The following is a 22,368-nucleotide window of genomic DNA, read 5'->3' as shown; positions in this document are numbered from 1 at the left end:
AAAAAAAAAAAAAAAAAAAAAAAAAAAAAAAAAAACCCCATTGACACCGGTCCACTCTATTTACATTGGGTATCAACCGCATGGTTTGCTGACTGACTGTCACAGTTCTCTCCAAATAACAGGATTCAGAAGTATGTAGGGGCACAAGGAGATATTATAGGAGAGGCGAAGAAGGAAGGGGGAGAGAGGGGATAGCGGGGGTATGTGGGAGATCAGATGCTAGTAATCCGCTTTGAAGCTGCTGGTGGTCGTTGCTTGATAACCATCTCAAGCTCCTTTAGCATGTTGGTGTTCGCATCAAGGCGCTCGCGTGCCGCTGCTTGTTTTGCTCGGTCTTCTTTGACCCGAGCGATTCGCTCCTCTCTCGTCAAGGATTGTCTCTTGCTACGGGCTGGGAGGGCCACGGCTTCAAAGATTTCCTCCTCGTCATCGATGGTATGAATGATGCTGGAATCCGGCCTTTCGCCATTCAAGGCTTTAAGCGCATCGGCTGGACTACCTTCCACCGCTGTGGAACCGCCTAGACTAGGAGTGGGGGATGACGGCAGCTTCCACTCACTCAACGGCCTCGAAAGTCGATCCACGTTCAATCGCTTGTCTGGCGTGATACTGGCCATGGCGGCTTTACCATCCTCCCATTCTTGGAGAAGGTTTTTTATGTCCGTTCCGATTGATTCGTAGTGAGAAGCAACCGTCGCTTCATTCTCGTCATTCTCATCAGCATCCGTTTGTTCCAAACTGGCACTAGACATTTCTCTGATGAGATGCATTTTTGCGTGAAGCGCGCGGATTGCCTGTGAAAGAGAGTTAAGCTTCCGATATTGCGCACGGAGATGCTCTTTATTAGGAGATGCTGTGGGTAGGGGAGACCGAGGAACTTGACTGCCTAAAAAATAGGTTAGTGGGGTCTTTGGCAGGTTCGCTCTCGTACTCACTGTCTTCCTCATTGAGGATGTTGGTCATCTTTTCTGTATTTCTGCCGGTTACCTCGGCCAGGTCCTGCATCTGCTCGATAGCGATGGTCCATCGCGCGATGTCGGATCCTCCACCATCGGCACCCAAAGCCAATAGGCAGCAGAGTATGCTCTTTCTCACGATGTATAACCGTCCGAATAGGGTTCGAAGAGCGCGTAAGGAGTATTGATCTTCAACCGCCCGCTCGGCGAGTGCTGATTCAGCCTCCGCTAATTCTTCCTCCGAGACATCGTAAATGTCATAATATTTGGCCAGGTTGTCATTATCCGTGACGGGTTGCAAAGAGCGTTGTGCCTGTATATACCGTTTCAACATGGCGTAGAAGCATTCCGACACAGTCCGACGCAGCCTCAAGCATCGCCGCGTTTGCGCTTGATCCTCGAGTCTAGATATGGGAGGCAATGGTGTGCTTCTATGATTGAGTTAGATACCGAAATTCGTCGGTTAATTGCAGATGAATGAGAGGAAGACTGGCTTACATGCGGTAGCCTCTGGAGACTAGCTCAACCTCCTGTATGAACACGACCGATGCCGAAGCAGCAGAATCAAACCCTTGAGCGTTGCCAATGAAAAATGCCGCCGCATCCACAGATTGGTGTCGCAAATACTTAAGCCATTGTCGTTTAGCGAATGCATAAAACAGCACCCCGATTACGGGTACCAAGACTAACAGTACGCCAACTTTTCGGGGGTTCAGGCCTGAGCCCGTTCGAGGACGACTCCAGTGCAGCAACCAAGCGATAGAGAAGGATGTCGAAGCTGTGACAACGGCGCCCTGTAGTCCAAAAGTTGAAGAAATTGACGGAAGATCGGCCGAACGCGAACTAGACAGCACATCTGCAGCCGAAGTATAGGAAGGGGCGCTATGCTCGTTCAGCAACTGCGACGCGACGATGACATAACCGAATTGTTCCAGAAACCTCTCATTATCGCTTCGTCCAACACGCGAATTCAACGCCGACTGTAGACTTCATCAGCCTAAAGGCAATCATAGATAATACAACGACGTAATTGGAACCCATACCGTACAGGCGTCGTAAAGTTTGCCTAGAGCCGCTCTTTGGTGCGATGACTTAAGGTCTAGTGGTCTAGGGAGCTTATTCCGGATCCGTTCTTGAAATCTTGACGCTCCTCGTGGAGCAAAATCCGCCGCTGTTGACTCGGAGGCAATATCGCTATTCTCTGTCTCCTTAACGGGCCAGCTTGGGTCGTGCTCACCCTCCCCTGGTGCGCATTAGACCTCTGTGACGCGAAAAACCAGAGGTTTATAAGGACTTATGAAAGCGAGAAAAGGACTCACCTTGGAGATAATCCGCCAAAGGCGAGTTTTCATAAACAAGAGATTCCATGATCGGTGGGCATGCCGTAAGCCTGGCCGATAGGGAGGGGGCGGGTATGTGGGCTGCTCGGTGCTCGGTCTGGTCGGCGGCGGCGGCGGCGGCGGCGATGGCTTCGTTTTATTAAAAGTATTATAAGGAGCGTAAGAAGGAAAACGATAAGGAACGTAATGGGAGTCGGACTATGGAAGGATCATCTCCGAGGAAGAGTCCAACAGCGCGATATGGCGGTGGTGGTGGTGTGAGAAAGGCAACAATCAATGGCGGAACAACCGGGGGTTCAGATGTGCTTCGGAGGGTAAAGAGCGCCAACAAACAAAGGGAAATTCAACGTCCGCAGTGGGCGTAGGTTCGAGTTCAAGCCAGGTTCTTTACCCCTGGCAGATAGTGTAAAAATAGTGCAGGCACAGTGAGCCACGTTGAAGATCCGGTCCATGTGTGTCTGGGGAAGGGGAGGTTTTGGATGCGTCGATTGTCGAATCGGAGACCGGATCACCGTTCGGAACAGGTTTAAAGCCAGTGTTCACGGCTCCACCGAACTAAGCCACTCTGGGCCGTTTATGGTTTTGACCCCCTTCTCAACGGGGCTCTTCGGTCAAATCCTTTTCGAGTAAATTGTTTTGCCTACAAAGTACAGACACCACGAGGCTGTGTTTTCTTATATCATGGTGAGTCAGATCTGTAATTATTCCAATTGAAACCTTCCTCACTACACCATCAAATCTCACCATGCCTCATGAAACGGCTATTCTTGCAAAATAAGACCGAGTAACCGCCGTTGCATCTTGTGAAGGCCGACGGATGACGGCGGGGTTGGCCGAGGCCCATGCATCATACTACCAAACTACTACGACACCACTAGGCAGAGAACTGTCGTTTCAGGTTGACTATAAGCTAGGTTCTCCGTACCTTTTTATTTGTTATCGTGACGGGTTTAATTATACTCTTCTGCTTGTTGTCTTAAAAATTAGCAATTTAATACAGACATTGCAATATCGAGGCATACCCTGACTGGCTTTCCACGGAGCAAACACCTTTCATGACCGAGTAATTCAATTTTAAGTATCCCTGCATTCAGAATGAAAAAGATGATGATCAGACCACATGTTAAAAACTAAACAGGAAGCCTTTTCCACCGGATTGTTGAGGAGTTTAACCTGATGGATACCTTGAATCTCGGTCCCAACCTAATTTACTGATAAAGTCACGGGCCAAATGACTAAGGGCCCGCTAAGCTGGATGAAGCAATATATGCAAACCACTCAATATCCCCTCAGAGTGGAGAACTTTCGCCGTGAACAAACTCTTCGTAATCGTATCCCAACTGCAGTGATGGCGATTCCAACTGAAAGGTACCTCATCTTAGGATGTTGTCAAGGCAAACTAAGACTCTGTTTAAGCTATAGGAGCAATCTTTGCATCCCAGACCCAAACCTTATGTGATTGTCAGCCACAGTTAGATTGTCCAATGAAGATCGGCATATTTCAGCTCTATACATTTATCATGTACTTCATTCGAGGATCAGATTCGGGAGTTCACCGAAATATCGTGTTCTGACCCAGAAAACGAGTCAGATTAAGTTTTAGCGATATTTAAAGCGCTGCTCCCTAACCGACTCGTCATAGCCATATTGGCCGTCAACCTATCCTCTTCGCTGGAATTGTAACTCCCTCATAGTTATATGCAGCTTGACGTGGACGTGCATGAAAATGGCTGGACAACGAAAAGACACAGCTCCGTTTATAAGCTGGCCAGAAAATTCTGTGCTTTGCAGCTATTTTGAAAGATAGTGGATGTTATCCCTTCCTACATCCTGCGATATTTTTTATTATTTCTTTTTCTTTTTCTGCTCTTTTCAATAAGAGTGAGGAATAGGATATGGAACTGATCATCGGTCTCTGCCTGTTAGCGCCGCTTTTATTCCTCTGTACCCCTCTCAAGCGCTTCATCGGTTTAAATGCATCTGAACTTCCACTTCCTCCTGGCCCAACATTACTTTCCGGGCCCTTTCCAGAGAAAGATATCGCCAAAACATTTCAGAAATGGAATAAAAAGTATGGCCCCATAGTGAGCGCAAAGATTGGAGCCCAGCAATTTATCATCCTGGGGAGTCGTCGAGCGGCCCAAGACCTACTGGAGCGACGAGCAAGTATATACAGCTCGCGTCCCGCGTCCAAGTTCTTGGATAAGTACTTGCACAAGGGACTGGCATCTGCTTTCATGCCATATGGTGCCCAGTGGAGACTCCATAGACGGTTGGGCTCGTCACTCCTCAGTGAAAGGGCGTCTACTGCCTATCGTCAACTCCAGGATTTCGAGAGCAAGCGACTTCTTCATGAGTTCTTATCCACGAATGATTTTTCAGAGGCCTTCCTCAGCTACACATCGGACATCATGTTCACGCTTGTATACGGAAAAGGGAGAGGCAAGGACGATAGCGACCATAAGATGTTATATCAAATAAATGAAATGGCCACATTCGTACTTCAGAAAGCTTCTTTTGGAACGATTTTGCTTGACCTGTTCCCCATGCTCGACTGGCTCCCACATTGCTTCTTGACTTGGAGAAAGAAGGCAGAAGAGCTTCATTATAAGACCAAAGAAGTCTATACTGAATGTGGCAACATTGCGCTTGGAGGCGACTGCTGGAACTGGAGTCATGAGGTCTCTCAGAGAAGCGAAGCTAAAGAGCTCCCCTGGGCAGATGTCTGCTACGCCCTGGGCGAACTTTACGTAGCTGGAATCCATACGACTAAGATGGTCTTGGAGATATTGATTATGGTATGTGTACTCCACAAAGAGGTGAAACAAAAAGCACAAGCAGAGCTAGACTCCGTTGTCGGCGAGGACCGATTGCCGTCGCCCGACGACCTTGAGAACCTTCCATACATCCGGGCGATCGTCTCTGAACTCCTTCGCTGGCGCCCTATCTCTCCAATTGGGGTTCCTCACGCGGTCATACAAGACGACGAGTACATGGGCTACCGTATCCCTGCCGGCGCGACGGTAGTCGCAAACCAGTTTGGGATGAACATGGACGAGGCGACTTTCGACAATCCCGCAACCTTCAATCCTGATAGATATCTCAACAACCCAGATCTCCCTGTCTCCGCTTTTGGCTTTGGACGGAGAATATGTCCTGGTCACCGACTCGCACGGGGCAGCCTACTGATCGTTACTTCACGTCTGCTCTGGGCTTACGATATCACATCTGCACAAGGGGACGCTGATCTTAGCGGCGAAAGCAGTCCCTCTTCCGTCAAAGCCTTGTTTCAACCAAGGAGCTCAAAGCATGAGCGGGTAATCAAGAAAGAGTGGGAGGATACCGACAAAGACGAAAAGCGAATCTTGGAGAGAATCCGGGACCGTATCTGATGCATGGAAATCTATCTACACACAGAAGAATGACCTTGGATCTTCCCAGTATCTCAGTTAAATGTCCAGCTATGAAAGTGGAGTTGGAAAACAACCTGAGTCATTGATGCGATCTGGATTAAGATCTCAGGAGTGAAGCGCTCGAGATATATCAATATCGCATTTAGAGCCCCTAAAATATATACGAGCTTAAATGTGCTATTTTGTCTTTCGAAAGAGAGAAATGAATAGTATATGCTTGCATAATCTCACGACTTTCAAGTCCTCTTAATCTATTGTTGAAGGGCCTTCCATTATTTTGTAGACAGAGCACAACGGTTAAGGCACATCATAGGCAGAAGCATACTCAACTAGGTTTTCCATTACGAAGTAACTCTAGTGATTCTATTACTAAATAATATCTGCTCAGACAAAACGATGGCAGTACTACTAGTAGTAGCTGCCGCCAACTGAGACATACATACTGCATCTGCATAAATAATGCCTCAGGCACCACCGCGTTGCGCCAGCAACCAACCCATCAACATCGCGTCCCCATCTCCATACCTCGCAATCCACGGTTCCAACATCTGTAAACCAATGAAGAATCAGCTACCTCTGCCTTATCATCTGAAGGTACAATTTTAGTCACCAACATAGCAGATCAACAAACTGTACCTCCAACGCGACGATCTTCCGAGAACTACCGGTTGCTCACCCCCGCGTTGCCCCTTACTTTAACTACGTACCCCTCGATACGATATCACAGGCTTTGTTTCAGTCCAAAAACATTATATTAGACACATGTTGTTATAAGGGCTTATGCCTTCTATTGCACCACACTCACTTCAGATCGGTTAGATATTGTTCGACAGTATCATGTCAGGTCTATTAGGAGAAGTTGGCACCCCGTGCCCATCAAGATCTTCTCGATTTGACCGGAGCAGCGGAGGAGATAGCTCGTTTAGCAAGCTCTGGGAGGATAGCTTGGAAAACTGTGACGAGACGGCCAACATCGAATTCACCACCGAGATCAAAGCGCCGCTTCTAACGACAGTCAAGCCCCGTCGAAGGACGAAGACCGGCAGCTCTTTCGCTATCCACGATGATGGCGAACAGAACCCCGTGCAAACAGTCAACCCGAAGAGAAGGGAAATCCGTCCAGCAGTCGCCCCTTCAGGTCGAAAGATGTCTTTACTGGCCCAACCGGCCCAGAGGTTCCGTCCGAAGGTTAGCTTCACGGCTAGTCCACCTAGGACTTCGAAGCCATTAGGAGAGCCCGAGAAGAAATTGCGGAGTACAAAGCTAGACGCCCAAAAGAATAGGGAGCTTCTGATGCAGATTAATGGGAACGGACGTCAAACTCCATCGAAGAATGCTTTGAAGACTGATGCACGCCGTAACACGGTGTATATTCCGCCGGATGACTCCACTGTTGCGAGCGTGTTTACGGGTATCATCAGCCCTACCAAGTCTAACAGTATGCAAGACTACGTTCCGGAGGACACGCAGGTTAACGCCTTAGAGTCACATGTCGCTAGGAAGCGGCAGGCTAGACGCTCTTTGGCTTCATCCGCGCAGCGAATTCCGCTTCAACCAAGCGCGAAAGTTAAGCAGGAGTCTTATATTCACGTCGATATTGCTGGGAAGAACGGTGGAAAAGAAAATATTCCTCCTGGAGCTTGCCTTCTCGGCAAGGGAAAGGGCAAGGATACTCAACCCATGAAGACCAATGACGAATTTAAAAACCCTCGAACAGCTTCGAAACCTGCACAAGCTCAACTGCGTGGATATCCTTCTACAAAGCCGATGAGTCCACTCAAAGCAAGGTCTGTTAATGGGACTGTGAAGCGAACAGTGATGAGAGAAAGTAGAAACAACGCCAAAGCAGCATCCGTTCATGTGGTACAAGAAAGCAACAAGTTGGAAAAGCGAAAAACAAACGACAATCGAGCTCCCTCAGTTTCTAAGCATTCCACACTTTCCAATACGTTGAAGAGCTCTGAGATGCGCGTCAACCTCTCCAAGGCCTCGGTAGTGCGCCCTAAACCGAACCACATTGACGACGAGTATCCATTGCTGAAGGACGATATCACAAAGCCGGAATTGTATGAAGATGACTGGCTCTCCCATCAGGAGATCATGATAACTCAACTGGCCAATAGGGTTTTTGATCAGACCAACGAGAGTTTAAGCTTCCAAGATCCAACAGCACTTCGACATGAACTACTCAAGCTCTACCAGAACACACCATTTGCACATCTTTATAAGAGGGTCCAAGCATCATTGCTATACGGTGCCATGAGTATCCCGAGAGATGTGCTTGGACGGAATGACCGGCTGCGGCAGGATGTGGGAATGAAGCGAAAATTCTTGGACTTCTGGATGCAAACGTATGATCCACGGGCGTTACGAGCGGCAGTGGAAACAGTCACAGGAAGGAGGATGACCGATAACAGACTGGCTCAGGAGAGCAGTCATAGCCAACCTGACATGGACTTTGGCGATGGTAAAGCACTGAAGAGAGGACTAGAAAACTTTTTAAATACTTTTTTGCTGCAAAACCAAGACATGGAACGACATGCTAGAGAATTCAGCGGCGGGGATTCAGACGAGGTTGGCACGGCCTATCATCGCACTGTACTTCGCAGCATCATGATCGTCATCCTCTTGGACAAGGGAATTTCAAGCCCAGGGACGGTACTTCCACGTTGCCTTTTCCTTCGTTCATCCCAGTTCAAGTCCTCTGCCGCCGTGCTCCAGGCCTTAACTCGTTTTCTTCTACCCTCGTCCGGAGACATCATCAAGACGCTTGGTCATTTAGACTGCCAGTTGGTCTATGAGCAAAGCGCGCTGCAGGAGTACGACTACCAGATAAGCAACTTAGCTGTAGACATGAGAGACGGTGTCCGGCTAACTAGGATTGTGGAGTTATTATTATATCCGACCGACTTATGCCTCGCAGATGGGGCGCGTTTGGGCCCGCTTTCACAAGGGCTGAAGCTTCCATGTCTTAGTCGCGCAGTAAAGCTGTTCAATGTGCGAATTGCTCTGAATGCATTGGCTTGCAGCAAGAGTTCCCACAAGCTGGTTCGTCGTATCTGTGCGGAGGACATAGTCGATGGACATCGTGAGAAGAACGTCGCACTTCTATGGGGCCTTGTTAGCCAATGGAGCCTCGCTCGGCTTGTCGATTGGGATGACTTGAGAAACGAGATCGACCGCCTAAAGCAGAAGGCCGTCTCTCAGTATGGGTATGAGTCGGTCAAGGGTGAGGGATGGTTCAATAGAGATTTCGATGGTTTGTATGAGCAGGGTGACGAGGCTACATCGTTGCTTCGACAATGGGCCTCTATTCTGGGATATTTGAAAGGCCTACAACTTGAGAACTTTAGCACCAGCTTCGCGGACGGCAAGATTTACGAAAGCATTGTGGATGAGTACGAGAACTACATACTCAAAGGGAGTCAGCCCCTATCTACGGAACTCATGGAGCCACTCTCCTCGCTGCAATCTCGCCTCAGGGAGCTAGGATGCAGTGCAGAGCTCGGTAAGTCGTCTAGTGAATACCCATCATGGAGCCCAACTAACAACTACTAGCGTATCTCATTTCCCCTAGTTCTTCAAGGGCGCACATCCTAAACAGCGACTTCACACTGGGGGCACTCACCTTCCTCTGTTCTCGATTCCTTTCCGCAACTAAGCGTGCTCGCGCGGCGACATTTTTGCAAAGGAGATGGCGACAAGTCCTCGCGCATCGGGATCTCCAACGGCGGACAGTCGCCCGAGACGTCGCTAGACAATGCGCAGCCGTCGTGCAGACAAGAGACCGAATCCTCTGGGCCAAAGAGATCATTATCCGGTGGTGGAGAATGGTGAAAGCGACGCAGCAGCGGCACAACACAAGCAGCAGATACGAGAAGCTAATCCCTATGTCCAAGGGGGTCCCTCTACGTGGCCAGCGGTCCGCGTACTGAACTCGGACGTTTCATATACCCGCGGTTGCATATTGGGCATTGGCAAGGCAATGACCCTTGTATGAATTATAGAGTACGATGTCAAGCCAATCACTCAACATTGCCTTAGTTTGGCTGTACTATTTTCAGCGTCTCCAGGATCATAGTCTTTTGTCCAGCGTTATGTCATAAATAGGATAATACTATTATAGTAATGCATAATGAGAATAGAAACCACGACAAAATCAACACCAGATACGTAAGGTATAGCTTGAAACGGAACAAGGCACCAATCCAACAAAAAACAAAAAAAATAAAATAAAAAAAAATAAAAAAGAAACAAAATCCCTCAGCGAACTTCCAACTTTGACGTCAAGAACAAGCAAACAAACAAACCATTTCACAACCCAACCACCTAATGACTTGATCTCTGGAAACAAAAATAGAACCTCATCCAAACAAACCTCCATCGGAAATAGTTACCAGACTTTGATAATCCTCGCCACTGACCCCCGACCGGAAAACTACTTTTAGTGACTTGCTGACAACCATGACATCATTCCATTCATCTGACCAACACCTCATTTATATGTCTGCCTATCATCGTCCTTTTCCTTCACAGTAGATTAGGAGTTTTTCGGGTGGACGGACGTAGTAAGTAAATTCTATTCCTTTCTAGCGTTTGGAGTCGGGTATAGGGTGCATTAGTATATGCTTACTTTACTATTGGTTTTGGTGTTGGTGGAGGGGGAACTATGATGTTATGTTATATGTGATAGTTTTCTGGGTTGTTGCTATATGGGGGGGTTACTTATGTATTATTATTAATAATTTAATAAATGGAGTAACTAGCTTTATATATAGGTTACAAATAGAATATAGGTATTTATTTATGTTACTAACGTATTGTGGTGGCCTGGAAGATGAACAGGACTGACTGATGTTTACGTGTATAATTTTATATACTCTATAGTTAACAGTAAATGTAATACACAACCTACTATCCATAGGGTAAATATATGAAGGCCTAGATCAAATTACATAAAAGTGATGATTCCTGGAGACTTCCAAGCCACAAGTTACTAATAGGATTGTTTTGTTTTTGTTTTTTTGTAAACTCTTTGGTTCGTTACTTAATAGATGTGGTAAGCCGAGGTGGTGGTTATGCTGAAGGTTGTTTCGTTTCGAGAAGGTCGCTTTTTGGGAAGTTTTGGATTTTATCTTTTTTTTTTTCCTCCTCATCTTTCTTCTTGAGAGTTGGGGTGTTTTTTTTTTATATTAGGGTTTCATTGTTGATGTGGATTTATTGAAAGGTGGATGTGATCTGTACATCTGTATGTATGTCTCTCATATTCTGTCTGTTCATAAGATTAAGACATCGGATTTGCTAATGCACTCTTATCTGAGTGCAGATTTTAGATAAACAAATTACTATGTTCAATAATCTTGGGATTGCTATGTGTAAATGTTAATAGTCCGGACAGAAGAAGAGGCTCATGCCTGAGTCATGCTGCCGGTCGGAGGCCGTCACCTAAGCAGAGCATGCGTCGAGTTTAGAATTTGAGTCATTAGGGGGTTTTTTCCAGTCTGAGTCTGGATCTCCAGTAGGCAGCACTATTGAAGTTTGACCCGGGAGCAGTTCGTCCGTCTCCTTAACGAGTCCGCGTGCCGAGCCGTCGACGTAGGTAGTGATGATTTCCCGTTCTAATCACAACTGGCTCTTGCATAGGATCGACGAGATCTGCCTCCACTGCCTCAAGAGGACGGGGGGCCTCCGCGGGGTCCGAGAAGATTGTTTGAAAGGGCCCGCGCGACATCTTGGGAATGTGGAAGTTCTTGGCCGCACTTGGCAGCGTAACGCAAGAAGAGGACCGTCTCGCTCCGGAGGACCGTCACACAGGACGCGCAAGGAGAGAAGAATGTAAGAAGACGAAAAGTCAGACGGTTCTTGGCGGATTCTCCGTGAGACGGAGGGGAGGCGCAGCCATCGCAACGTTGCCAAGCGCTGCTGTGGAATGGACCATGACCAGCCAGCCAGAAGGGCAGGAGTAAGGGGTCGCTGGAGGAGAGAGAAATTGGGAATGTTTTTTCTCTCTCTCTCTCTCTCTCTCTCTCGAAATGCATGGGGACATACTGGTTATATCTTGGCGGCTCTTGGCAGAGGTCTTGGCTGCCCATAAAGTTCCAGGGGGTGGTGTGGGAATACAAAAAAAGCAGAAGTGCTAGAATGCCGTAAAGTTGGGGGAGAGCGTCGATCATCAGATCAAGTGATGTGATGTGCCACTCCATCTATTCGTTCCTCTCTCCTCTCCCCTTTTCCTCTGGGTGGATAGAGTGAATGACAGGTACATACATCCTGTACATCCTGTACATCCTGTCCGTTCAGGTGGCATTCGGGCCGAGTGAAAGGGAGGGAGTTTATTGTTTTCTGGAAAACCGTTGTTAGCCAATGAGCTGTTAAGTAAGGGTCATTCCATGTGTGATTTGGTTACACAATTTGGATCTTCAATAATCTCTTTCTTTTATTTTTATTTATTTTTATTTTTTTGTTTTGGTTCTTTTCATTCCCCCTCCCTTGTGGTTTGGATTAAATTACCACGCACTGGGAAATCCGGTACCTACCACCGGTATTTTGTATTGGCATTACCGGGTCCGGTTTGATGAAGAAAACCATCGTGGGTCCAGCGAGACAATGGAGAAAGGGCTCGATGAATTGTTTGCATGACAATGGTTACTCGGTCATAGGAATTTTGATGATCGCACTCAAAAGGACGATCGAAGGGAAGAGTCAAAAGCACCATGCAGATGTCATGGTCTAAAGAAAGGAAAGGTCGAATTGCCTCGTCCTTTGGTTCGCACACTAGAGGGGAGACTTGACACTCGTTGATTCGACAATGGATGGGGGTGTTGCCGGGGGATTGGAGGAAGCTGACCATGCATGAGGGGAAATGTACTCCGTATAGTATAGTACTAGTAGTAATTCATACTACTAGTAGTACTACTGGAATAGCAGACATAAACCTGGAGATAGCAGTGGTCAGCTTGGGGAGCCTGAGGAAGCAGTACACTCGGATGGGGTTTGTCCGACTTTGACTGCCTCAGGCTTACCCAGATTGGGTCAGTCTTGCATTGTGATTAAATGGCCTGAAAGGTGTCGGCGTGAAGCCAAAGAGTCCCGTGCACGTCCGTTCCCCCACCAGCATCAACGAGTCCCATAAATGCCTCATACAAATGCTCCCCAGTACCAAGTCTCTGCCGCTGTCGGCCACCATCGGCCCATGGTTGATAAGCTGTTTGGCGTTTATGCAGTCCTTATCCAATCCTAAGTTTATAGCTCCATCCCGTTATACAGCAAGCGTGTCCATTTCCCACCAAACATTTATCTCCTGATCCTAGACTTTAACCGAAATGCCTACGAGCTAAAGTAACCCACCGTACAACTGGCAATTCACGACCTCCACCTAGTCGCCTCTCGGCGGATAACTCCCATTCCCATCACAGCAGAGGGCTGGGGCGGGGGGCAAGAAACCAAGGCGCCGGGAGGTGTGAAATCATCCTGTGTGCACAGCGCTCTGTATGGAGTCCTGCCACATAGGTTGGGATAGTGTAGGACCTACCCCTTTAGGCCGACCGGTGACTGATTGCTGCGATGACCACAACGCATCGACCAGTTGAACGCTCGACTGGGTCTACCCACGAGCTCAATGCCACATGCGATCTCACTCCGCAGCGATCTGGTTAAACTTTGGTCGGATTTTTAACCGCAAGAAGTCAGATGCCTCCTCCCGGTCCTATGCATTGCGTGTATCAGACCGGGACATGAATCTCCAAAATTTGAGTGCGGAGAGAGAGAGGGAGGGAGTCGTAATCAATTTTCGTCCAATGTCGATGCGTTGTGTTGGAAAAAGACCACCTCTTTCCTTGTCCCATTCAGCCCTGAGACTGGAAGCTAAAACGTTACCTAACTGAAATGGGACATCCGAGTAGCTCGTATTTTTTTTTTTTTTTCTTATGTTCACAAGGCAGGAGTGGTTATTTGTGTGAACAGAGCGGAATGATTGTTTCCAACCATTATGATTTGCTGAGATGGGAACAGAAACATCTGTGCCGAATGAGATCGAGTCGAACAGTCAGAGAGGGGAGACGGAAGAACGGGTAAAAGAAAAAAAAAAGAAAAGAAAAAAAAAATTCCACAAAAAACCGAGTAAGGCTTGGAATAAGTGGGGGGATCCCTGAGTCGCATGAAGCTTGACCAAGACTCAAGATTTCCGCGGCGTTTGGTTCTCTCGTTGGTGATCCAAGATCCTTGAGACTCCGCTTGAATTCGATGTCACGGGAGCCCATCTGACCGCTTCTCTCACTGGGTCAGGCATCACCAACTCAGTTTCTTTTATGTTATTGATATCCTCCATGCGACAGGTTATCTGAGTCTTCTTTGAAGGCATCAGGGTTTGGCCACTTTCAAATGTATTACCATTCTTTCTTACTCTGTTTAGACTTTCTCCCATACCTCGCATAGAGGCCCGGGACTTGGCACATCATGTACTGTGCATGTATGTACTCTGTACGGGGGCAGTTCTCTCTCCAGATAGACTCAAGTTGAGGCGGTGATCTTCAGAGCTCCAACACTGCCTCTGTGCTTCGCCTTTCTTGTCATGAATGCCTAAATCCAATTCTAATTATGGCCCTACGAACTATAATCAACATTCTACAACATCATGAAGGAGGGACCCATAACCTTGCCCAACGAGGAATGAAGAATTCTCCAAGTTGTCTATCCCTGCGGTGATCGATGTGGAGAAGTGGATGAGAAGGCCAAGAGAGCAGCGTGCTAAGTTCTCACCCTCAGGAAGTCACCCTAGTGACTTGTTTAGAGTAATTCTATTGCTCTTTGCTTATGACTAGTCCCGTACTTATCGCTGCTCCGAATGGAGCAAGATCACCCTCCCCTGGTTGTTATTTATAATGTGGTGATTAAAATTATCATCGACGCCGGACAGCCAAGAGCTGCCTATGTCATGCCCAGAACCGGTAGTCTGTAATAGTTACCAATATTCACAACACACCTCCCCCAAAATTTGATTCTGGATGTGCTGTCCTGTTTGTACTACTGATTTCTTTCGACAGAGGGAGGTAGAGTCGAAGATCGCATCATCCATTTTGGTGGCTGCGACTCTTGGCCATCACAGTAGCATTATCAGACAGTCAATAGCGTCATGGTTGGATGGGTGATCGGCCAAACCCGTGGATTCTGTGGACGGTTGCACTCCCATCGTACTCCGAGTACTGCAAGTAAGTAACACTTCATCGCAACGCAAGGGGCCTTCGATCCAAGAAATTCCTTGAGGATTCTATTGCAGCTTCCATTCCTCGGTCGCTACCTTCATCCCTTCCTAGTACTTCTTTCAATTCTAATCATGTTAGGTTTGACAAGTTCGAAGATACGGTATTTACATGTAGTATCTCTGTAAGGCTTCCCGGGAGTACAGAGCATTTCGGGGGCTGCAACCTACCGCAGGTAACAAAAAAAAGAAAAAAAGGAGCCAAGATTACGGATCAGGAACGAATGAACTGTGCTGTCAAGTAAGGAACGGGCTCGGCGAGAACGTAGGTAATGATTCATTGAAGGTTTCGTTTCAACCTCGACCATTCAAGTCTTGGAAATGAAGATATCACCAATAGTACGCCATCGTGATCAAAGAGAGTCAAATCAAACTAGACTCAATTGTGTTTAACTCGAAGATGAAGGCGCGCGTAAAGCGCCAGAGTAGGTTTGCCAGGGTTTGATTCTAATTTAGTGCTGGGAGCCGGTTTCGTCCTAGTGACCGGTTGAGTCCAAGAAAGAAGTTTGGCCGAGTGTAGCCTCAGGCTGTCAAGTTTCAACTGAATTGGTTACCATTACCCTTCCCGTCTTGGTGTTGTTCAGACACGGCGCTACGGTTGGTACGTTACCAGTAACTAGTTAGGTAAGAGTACGGAAAAGCGGTCGAGACAAAAGTGGCACCTAGCTGGAGAGTTGTCTTCGCTTGTTAGTTATAATCGTCATAATAACATGCGCACCGGAGTTATCCTGGTCTTCTTCACCATTGTCTCCATCGTCACTGAAACCGAGTGCCAGTGGTCATCTTTGTCGTTGTTCCGATGGTCTGGTAACTTACGGTTACATTACTGGTCTCTCGTCCTACAAGAGGGCCGACCAAGCGATAGGGCAACCTCTGGGACAGCGTTACGACTTACGAGTGCTGCTGCAGCTCGTGCCGCCCTGGGATCCAGCCTCGTGGGGGTGAAATGAAATGTACTTACAGTGGTACAGCATGGGATCGGGGTCCATCAATAGTTTGTCGAGATTTAGTAGCATCCATTTTTGGGTCAGATCGAAATAGGATCAAGGAATTAATCTTCTAGAAGAATAGCATCTATATCTTTTCTGATAATACCCTCCGATGGATTTGTGTGCATGTGTTTGGTTTAGTCGCATAAACTCGGTCTGTACTTTTCAAGATGTAGTTTTTGTTGGGCAAATTACCGGCGCGGGTTAGTCAGCTCGGCAGCTGCCTTTCCCTTTTGGGTAATTCCAGGGTACCTTTCCAAAATGCCTCATAGTCATCTCTCTCACTCGGCATGAATCCGGTCCCGATGGGTGAAACCGGCTCGTAACAATCAATCTTCTTTCAGTCCTTTGAATCTTAGGGTTTAACCTACGCAGTTTCAGACAATTAGACGAGATGATCTCGCTTCTAGGAAGATACAGAGATCTCCTTTGAGAAACTATCTCCTAATAAAGAATTTTCTCCCAAAGTATTCTCAATGAGATTGTTCGATGCAGTACATCGTCAACTTGCAAAAAATATAGCAATACAGTATTTTTTCAGCCAGCGTCACGTAGCCGCAGGAACAGAAGCATGCATCAGTTTGGAGAGTAAAAGCGACAGGGTGGGTCCATCTTGGCGGGGATAATTGGACCAAGCGTCTGCAGAAGAAAAGAAGGCCAAGAGAAGATCTCTTTTCCCTCTTATTTTTTTTTTTTTTTTTTTCCTTTTTTTTTTTTTTTTTTTTTTTTTTTCGATTTTGCTTTTAATTATGATTTTTTTCCTTTAAACCCTCCCACCCCTCTAAATTACGCCGTACTTACTGTACCGGCTGCTAACCATTGAATCATTAATTATTTCTATTTACCTTTGTGATTATTTAATTTTTCTAATTTCTATTTTTTTTTATTTTTAATTTTTTTTTTTTTTTTTTTTTTAATACACTTTTTGCCCTCCCCTTGTGGATTCTGCTTTCTTTTTTATTCTCCGACTTCCTCTTAACATTCCTTCTTCCCTTCATCTCGAACTCAAAGCCTACTATTGCCAACACATTGTTTTTTTTCTGGAGCTTTTCTTGAACGCGTCTTCTTCTGGCGCTCTTTGAGCTGCCATCTATTGAAGAAGGCGTAGATCTCAGATCTTGGCCGCATACCTGACGCCATCGTCTCCTTTCCCTGCTGCGCCATACCTCAACACCATGCCTTGTATATCATGACCATCTTCGTCCTTTTCGGGACCCCATTCTCTTCTGCCCTCTGGCTCGATCGGTTGCACAATTGATCGATATTGAGAGAGCATCTTCTTATTAAATATATTTGATTGATGAAATTATCGGATTATATTCTTTTCAAGCAATTGAATCCTTCAATCCTCGCTGTCGCCACTATCCTTTCCACCTCTCACCATACTACTACCTACCGAGCTGTCTCTTTATCCTCATTTACCTTGTTTCCCTCACATACTCCCTGTCGTCAGTATTAATATAATCATAAAGTGATGGCCAACTTCCGTGGTGGTGACCGACCTTTCTCGTCGATACAACACATCTTGAAGATGCTACTCTCACCTCATCAGTCTAACAAGTCTGCCCCGCAAGAAAACGCAATGACTGAGGACATCGATGAACCCCCCGATCACCGGTTCCTAAATACTGCCCAAATGAACGTTGACGACGGTGTGGTTTACGTCAAGTCTCCCACCGCCATGAGTGATAAGAAAGAATCCCTCCTCACCCGTGCCCTCCGGCACAGCCCGACTCTAAGCCCATCTGAAGAGCTTCCCTCCCCCCGTGACCGGTCCTTCTACCGCTCGTACCCTCATAGTAATGTTAGCGGTGTGTCGAGTGCTGAATTGACTAGCGACGAAGGCTTGAGCAGTCCATCCTTGTCCAGCACCCCCAGTCCACCTCTACCAGCTCAGCTATCCAGCAAAGCCCCATCAATGGGCAGCAACAAGAAGTTGACCATACAGACTAGCGAGTCGACTGTAGAGGCCAACCTCGGACGCAAGAGATGCATCAGCTTTGCATGCGGGCGTAGAACGGAGGAGTCGAAGGCCCAACCACCCACACCGCAACGACCGACCGCGCAGAAGAATGATACCAACCCTACCCCAACAGAGCCTGCGAAGCGGAGGACGGTCCTCACCTTCGTTTGCCCAGCCCGTGACCCGGAGACGAAAAGAGAACGGTCTCCGTGCCGTGGTGTCAGTGTACGATCACGTCCTCGTGGGTCACCTGCCCCGATCTCTCGTAAGGCATCTCCTGAGAAGGTTATGCCTCCAGTCGCCCAGGTCCAGAAGCCAGCCACCGAGAAGAGGGGTGTACCCACGAGCGGTCTGGGCAAGTTCGAAGAGTCTGAGGCGACTCGCTTCCACGAGTTTGCTAGCTCTGAGGAGGAAGATGATGAATGGGTTACCAAGTCGGGTGACTACACGGACAAGATCACCATGAGTGATTGTATGAAGAAAGAAATCGCGATTCGGAAACTCGGCGAAGAAGCAGAGGAGGAGGCTCTTGAGGACGAAGCAGAGGATGAAGAAGAGGACGACGATGACGATGAGTCCACTGTCAGTGACCTCTCATCGGATGATGGTAACGAGTCAGATAACGAGGCAGGCTTTGCGGATTCAGATGAGAGCGATGATGGCTCCGAGTATGAATTTTGGGCTCCTGCCACGACTACTGCTGCTACCAGTCCTCTGACTCTGGAGGTTCCTCCTACTGTTCTCCCTCGGAGGGACTCGAACACGTCTTTCGACTCTGGTCATGATGATCTGAACCGGAGATGGCCACCTGCGCTCTCGGGCAAAGGCATCAACCGTGCGAAGCCTATGAAGATGCGTCCTAGGACTCCCAACTTGCCTGACAGTACGGACTTTGTCTGCGGCACATTTGACGAAGATCGACCTCTGGAAGCTGCCTACAAGTCTTGCATCGAGCAGCGTCGACTTTCCAAGCAAATCATCATCCCTCAAGACATCGACCCTAGCTTCCCCACATCGGATCTTGATGAGGAGGATGAGGATGACGACGACGATCTGGCAGAGTCTATCATGGTCGACGAACCGGCTCGAGGAAGATCTGGGGCTGACCAGACTCGGAAGCAGTCTCCTCGCTTGTCTCCCAAGCGGATGGTCTCTCCACCTCCTCGTCGCCATGGCCGCTCCTCCCCCAGACGTCTACGCTCTCCACCACCACCGATGAAGTTAAAGTCCCCAGTTAAAGTCGAACAGACTGTCAGTGACGAGGCCACCCATCTCCAGGCTCCTGGCGTGAACATCAGCGAGTTGGTTCAACGCCGGCACGTTACTCGTACCAAGTCGCTTCCTCGGACACCCAACCCCTTCTTCGCTAAACAGGATGGCTCTTATCGCTGGACGGGTATTGTTCCCCTCCGAGAGTCACCTGAGCGTGAATCATCCCGCACTCGTGAAGTACATACCAGAGGCCCCATCGACATAGTTGAGGGTCTCGAGAAGAAGCGCCAGAAGCGCAAAGAAAAGTACTGGCGTCAACACTGCCGCAAAGCTGCCAAGGAGCAGATGGAGCGGCGACCCATTCCCGGAAAGGGTGCTGAACGGATGAAGGACCTGGGCCTCGCAGTTGCTGAGAGGTGCCGAGCCTACGGCGTCGGAGAAGACGCACAGCTCGTCCTATCTGTTTAGACCTTTCCTTTCTTCATCAGAAGGGATACATGCCTTTCTTGTACATATTGATTATTTTTAACGATCACCCACTCGTTGACTGTTGTTTCCTACCTGGCTGATGGCTTTCTGCTTCGGAGGACATTTGTTTGCATTTACAGGGCGATCGCTTTTGCTTCTTCGTTTCTTGTGATACATATTTGTTACCCGCACTCCCTTTTATTACTATTTTTATGACATCCCTTCTGTTGGGCGGCCTCTGTTTCTGGTCGGGACTCTGGTTTGGTCTGTTTTTTGTTTTAATTTTTGTTGCATGGAGGCGGTTCATGAAGTGTATACCCCCTTTTTGGTTGTTGCGCGCGACGTTGTAGATACCGGTTCCAACCGACTGATCAGTGTGCTGGTCCCTCAGAATATCCGAAATTCAAACAAATGAAAAAATATACATACAAAAGAAAAGACTTACTATACATCCTTTGTAGTTGACTTTAGCTTTTAGAATCGAAGAGAAGAAGAAAAAAATGACCGAGATTCAGGTACTAATGGGAGGTATAGACATACGTGGTCCTGGCTGATCTCCCGGCGCTTTGGTTGGCTTAGCCGAGCGCTAAGCGTCAGGCAAGCGAAAGCCCAACGTCAACCACCGCAACCGTGTCTTATCTTCTTCAAACCTCACCGCCAGCGCTCCAGCCTTCGCAGCTTCGCACTCCATATCACCGATCTTCAGTACCTACCCGTCCGGACTGAATCGATCTCACCATGTGGATCGTTAACTGGTGTACGTGCTATTCCCCCGTTTCCAGTCTGCCCGGTCGGCCGCTTGTTTTTGAACAAGTCGATCTGCATACCCAAATGCAAAACTCCATTATACCCCCTTCGGAATGGATCTCTTCTTAATCCCATCCACTACCTGGCCATCTTCTTCCTTGAGATACCGTCGATGAAAGAAATGCAGTCGCTGATGGTCCCCTCCGCACAGTCTACGATATCTTGGCCTCCCTCGGCCTGCTCAACAAGCACGCCAAGCTCCTTTTCCTCGGCCTCGACAATGCCGGAAAGACGACTCTTCTGCACATGTTGAAGGTGTGTACCTACCCCTGCACGTCCTCTCCCGCTCCCGCCACCGTAGACCCAGGCGCAGTGTGACGCCGCCGCTCAATTGCGGTGCAGGAAATGAAAGACAGTTTAGGCCATATGCTAACGCAAGGGAAATATTAGAACGACCGGGTTGCCGTTCTCCAGCCTACCGCTCATCCGAGTATGTTATCCTTGACCTCAAAACGATGTGGACGTGGCACTGGTCGATTTACCGGGGGACTAGAATCGGGTGGCAAATTGGTACAAAGACTAACCGGGCACCAACAACAGCGTCGGAGGAGCTTGCTATTGGAAACAACCGCTTCACTACTTTTGACTTGGGTGGTCACCAGCAGGGTAAGTGGATAAGACACATTTTACCTTACCTATCTATCCCTCTTCATATCTACGCTTTATCCCCAATCAATTCGCACCATACTCCTTCCATCGGGTGAATCAACATCTGACAACGCACTCCGAGTACAGCCCGTCGTCTCTGGAAGGACTACTTCCCCGAAGTGAGCGGTATCGTTTTCCTCGTTGACGCCAAGGACCACGAGCGTTTCCCCGAGTCCAAGGCCGAGCTCGACGCCCTCCTCGCCATGGAGGAGCTCGCCAAGGTCCCCTTCCTCATTCTCGGCAACAAGATTGACCACCCCGACGCCGTCAGCGAGGACGAACTCAGACACCAGCTGGGACTCTACCAGACCACAGGAAAGGGCAAGGTGCCGCTCGAGGGCATCCGACCGATCGAGGTCTTCATGTGCAGTGTCGTGATGAGACAGGGTGAGTCCTGCCAAGCCCCTCAGCCTCGTTTCTAATCTATCCGTCACATTCCATGGGAAACACAACAACTAATCAATCACAGGTTACGGTGAGGGTATCAGGTGGCTGTCTCAATACGTTTAAGCTTGAAAAAGAAAAATAAAAATCGTAGGCAAGCTTGAGCGGAAACATTACAAAGGGGGAGGGAGTTCATGAGTAGATGGACTGGACGGAGTACTTCTTTCTATTTTGATATCTCGCACATCGTCTCTCCTGGTTTCGGTGGCATGTAATTGATTATGATCAATCGTCAATCGATTTTAGCTTGTTTGAATTAGCTATTTACTAGGTCTAATTTTCTTTTCCTTTGGCTTCCCTCCGTTTCTTTGCTCTTTATTATCATCTGAAACCGTAGCGTTATACGGTGGCTCGGGGCCAACACAACGAGTGATATCACAGCTTATCATTGAGAATTTCGAGGTTTTGTGGACTAGGTAGCAGTTCAGGAAAATCGTGAATATATTTGTAGATAGTAAAGGTAAACAACCCTTTACCCTTCAAATACCGCGATGTATATATACCGCTAGAAGGGGGCATGAATACTGACAGTAGACAGCGATCCAAATATCCAACCCTCCCCTTACCAATGAAGTTATTTACTAAAATGAGAAAAAAAGAAAGAAAGAGATCGACAAGTCCGATAATTATGCCTCTAAAATACAGTAATACATTGAATGGAATGGATTGATCCGAAAAATCTCCACCACCTCTGCAGACTAGCCAGGAAGAGGAATATGGGGGGGAGAGAGCAACAGACCGTCGTCGCATCAAATGTTGGGTTTCTTTTGCCACTAGATGAAAAGAATCAATCAACCAATAACATGGACTCATCATGGACATGGATAAGGGATACATGATGTGCTGATATGATGGCATGCGGTGTTCGTTAT

The 22,368-nt window shown here is 47.8% G+C and overlaps 6 protein-coding genes across 6 annotated transcripts; 4 read left to right on the top strand and 2 right to left on the bottom strand.

Annotated features, from left to right (window-relative positions):
• Nucleotides 1-41: 41 nt before the first annotated feature.
• On the bottom strand, nucleotides 42-2,790 carry BDV38DRAFT_254890 (vezatin family protein). The gene is made up of 5 exons (XM_032055368.1): nucleotides 2,276-2,790; nucleotides 2,000-2,199; nucleotides 1,455-1,936; nucleotides 936-1,387; nucleotides 42-886 (listed from the first exon to the last, which is right to left on the bottom strand). Exons 1-5 carry the CDS (start codon nucleotides 2,322-2,324, stop codon nucleotides 213-215), a joined length of 1,857 nt encoding a protein of 618 aa, XP_031910692.1. The 5' UTR covers nucleotides 2,325-2,790; the 3' UTR covers nucleotides 42-212.
• Nucleotides 2,791-3,973: 1,183 nt separating this feature from the next.
• On the top strand, nucleotides 3,974-6,117 carry BDV38DRAFT_158943 (cytochrome P450). The gene has a single exon (XM_032051757.1). It carries the CDS (start codon nucleotides 4,192-4,194, stop codon nucleotides 5,686-5,688), a length of 1,497 nt encoding a protein of 498 aa, XP_031910691.1. The 5' UTR covers nucleotides 3,974-4,191; the 3' UTR covers nucleotides 5,689-6,117.
• A 429-nt stretch (nucleotides 6,118-6,546) lies between these two features.
• sha1 (putative calmodulin-binding protein Sha1) lies at nucleotides 6,547-9,789 on the top strand (the record flags this gene model as incomplete). The annotated part of the gene is made up of 2 exons (XM_032062680.1): nucleotides 6,547-9,217; nucleotides 9,268-9,789. The coding sequence occupies 2 exons, from the start codon at nucleotides 6,547-6,549 to the stop codon at nucleotides 9,642-9,644; spliced, it is 3,048 nt and encodes a 1,015-aa protein (XP_031910690.1). The 3' UTR covers nucleotides 9,645-9,789.
• A 1,332-nt stretch (nucleotides 9,790-11,121) lies between these two features.
• BDV38DRAFT_158908 (uncharacterized protein) lies at nucleotides 11,122-12,076 on the bottom strand. Its single transcript, XM_032051756.1, has one exon. It carries the CDS (start codon nucleotides 11,910-11,912, stop codon nucleotides 11,379-11,381), a length of 534 nt encoding a protein of 177 aa, XP_031910689.1. The 5' UTR covers nucleotides 11,913-12,076; the 3' UTR covers nucleotides 11,122-11,378.
• A 4,781-nt stretch (nucleotides 12,077-16,857) lies between these two features.
• BDV38DRAFT_254877 (DUF2457 domain-containing protein) lies at nucleotides 16,858-20,069 on the top strand. The gene has a single exon (XM_032055367.1). The coding sequence runs from the start codon at nucleotides 17,429-17,431 to the stop codon at nucleotides 19,595-19,597; it is 2,169 nt and encodes a 722-aa protein (XP_031910688.1). The 5' UTR covers nucleotides 16,858-17,428; the 3' UTR covers nucleotides 19,598-20,069.
• Nucleotides 20,070-20,335: 266 nt separating this feature from the next.
• sar1 (Arf family GTPase SAR1) lies at nucleotides 20,336-21,562 on the top strand (the record flags this gene model as incomplete). Its single annotated transcript, XM_032060546.1, has 6 exons — nucleotides 20,336-20,354; nucleotides 20,556-20,659; nucleotides 20,795-20,834; nucleotides 20,945-21,010; nucleotides 21,140-21,439; nucleotides 21,522-21,562. 6 exons carry the CDS (start codon nucleotides 20,336-20,338, stop codon nucleotides 21,560-21,562), a joined length of 570 nt encoding a protein of 189 aa, XP_031910687.1.
• Between the last annotated feature and the right edge of the window lie 806 nt (nucleotides 21,563-22,368).

This window comes from Aspergillus pseudotamarii (assembly GCF_009193445.1).
Source record: "Aspergillus pseudotamarii strain CBS 117625 unplaced genomic scaffold BDV38scaffold_52, whole genome shotgun sequence".
Taxonomy (NCBI): domain Eukaryota; kingdom Fungi; phylum Ascomycota; class Eurotiomycetes; order Eurotiales; family Aspergillaceae; genus Aspergillus; species Aspergillus pseudotamarii.
This window is presented reverse-complemented; position numbering and strand designations above follow the sequence as displayed.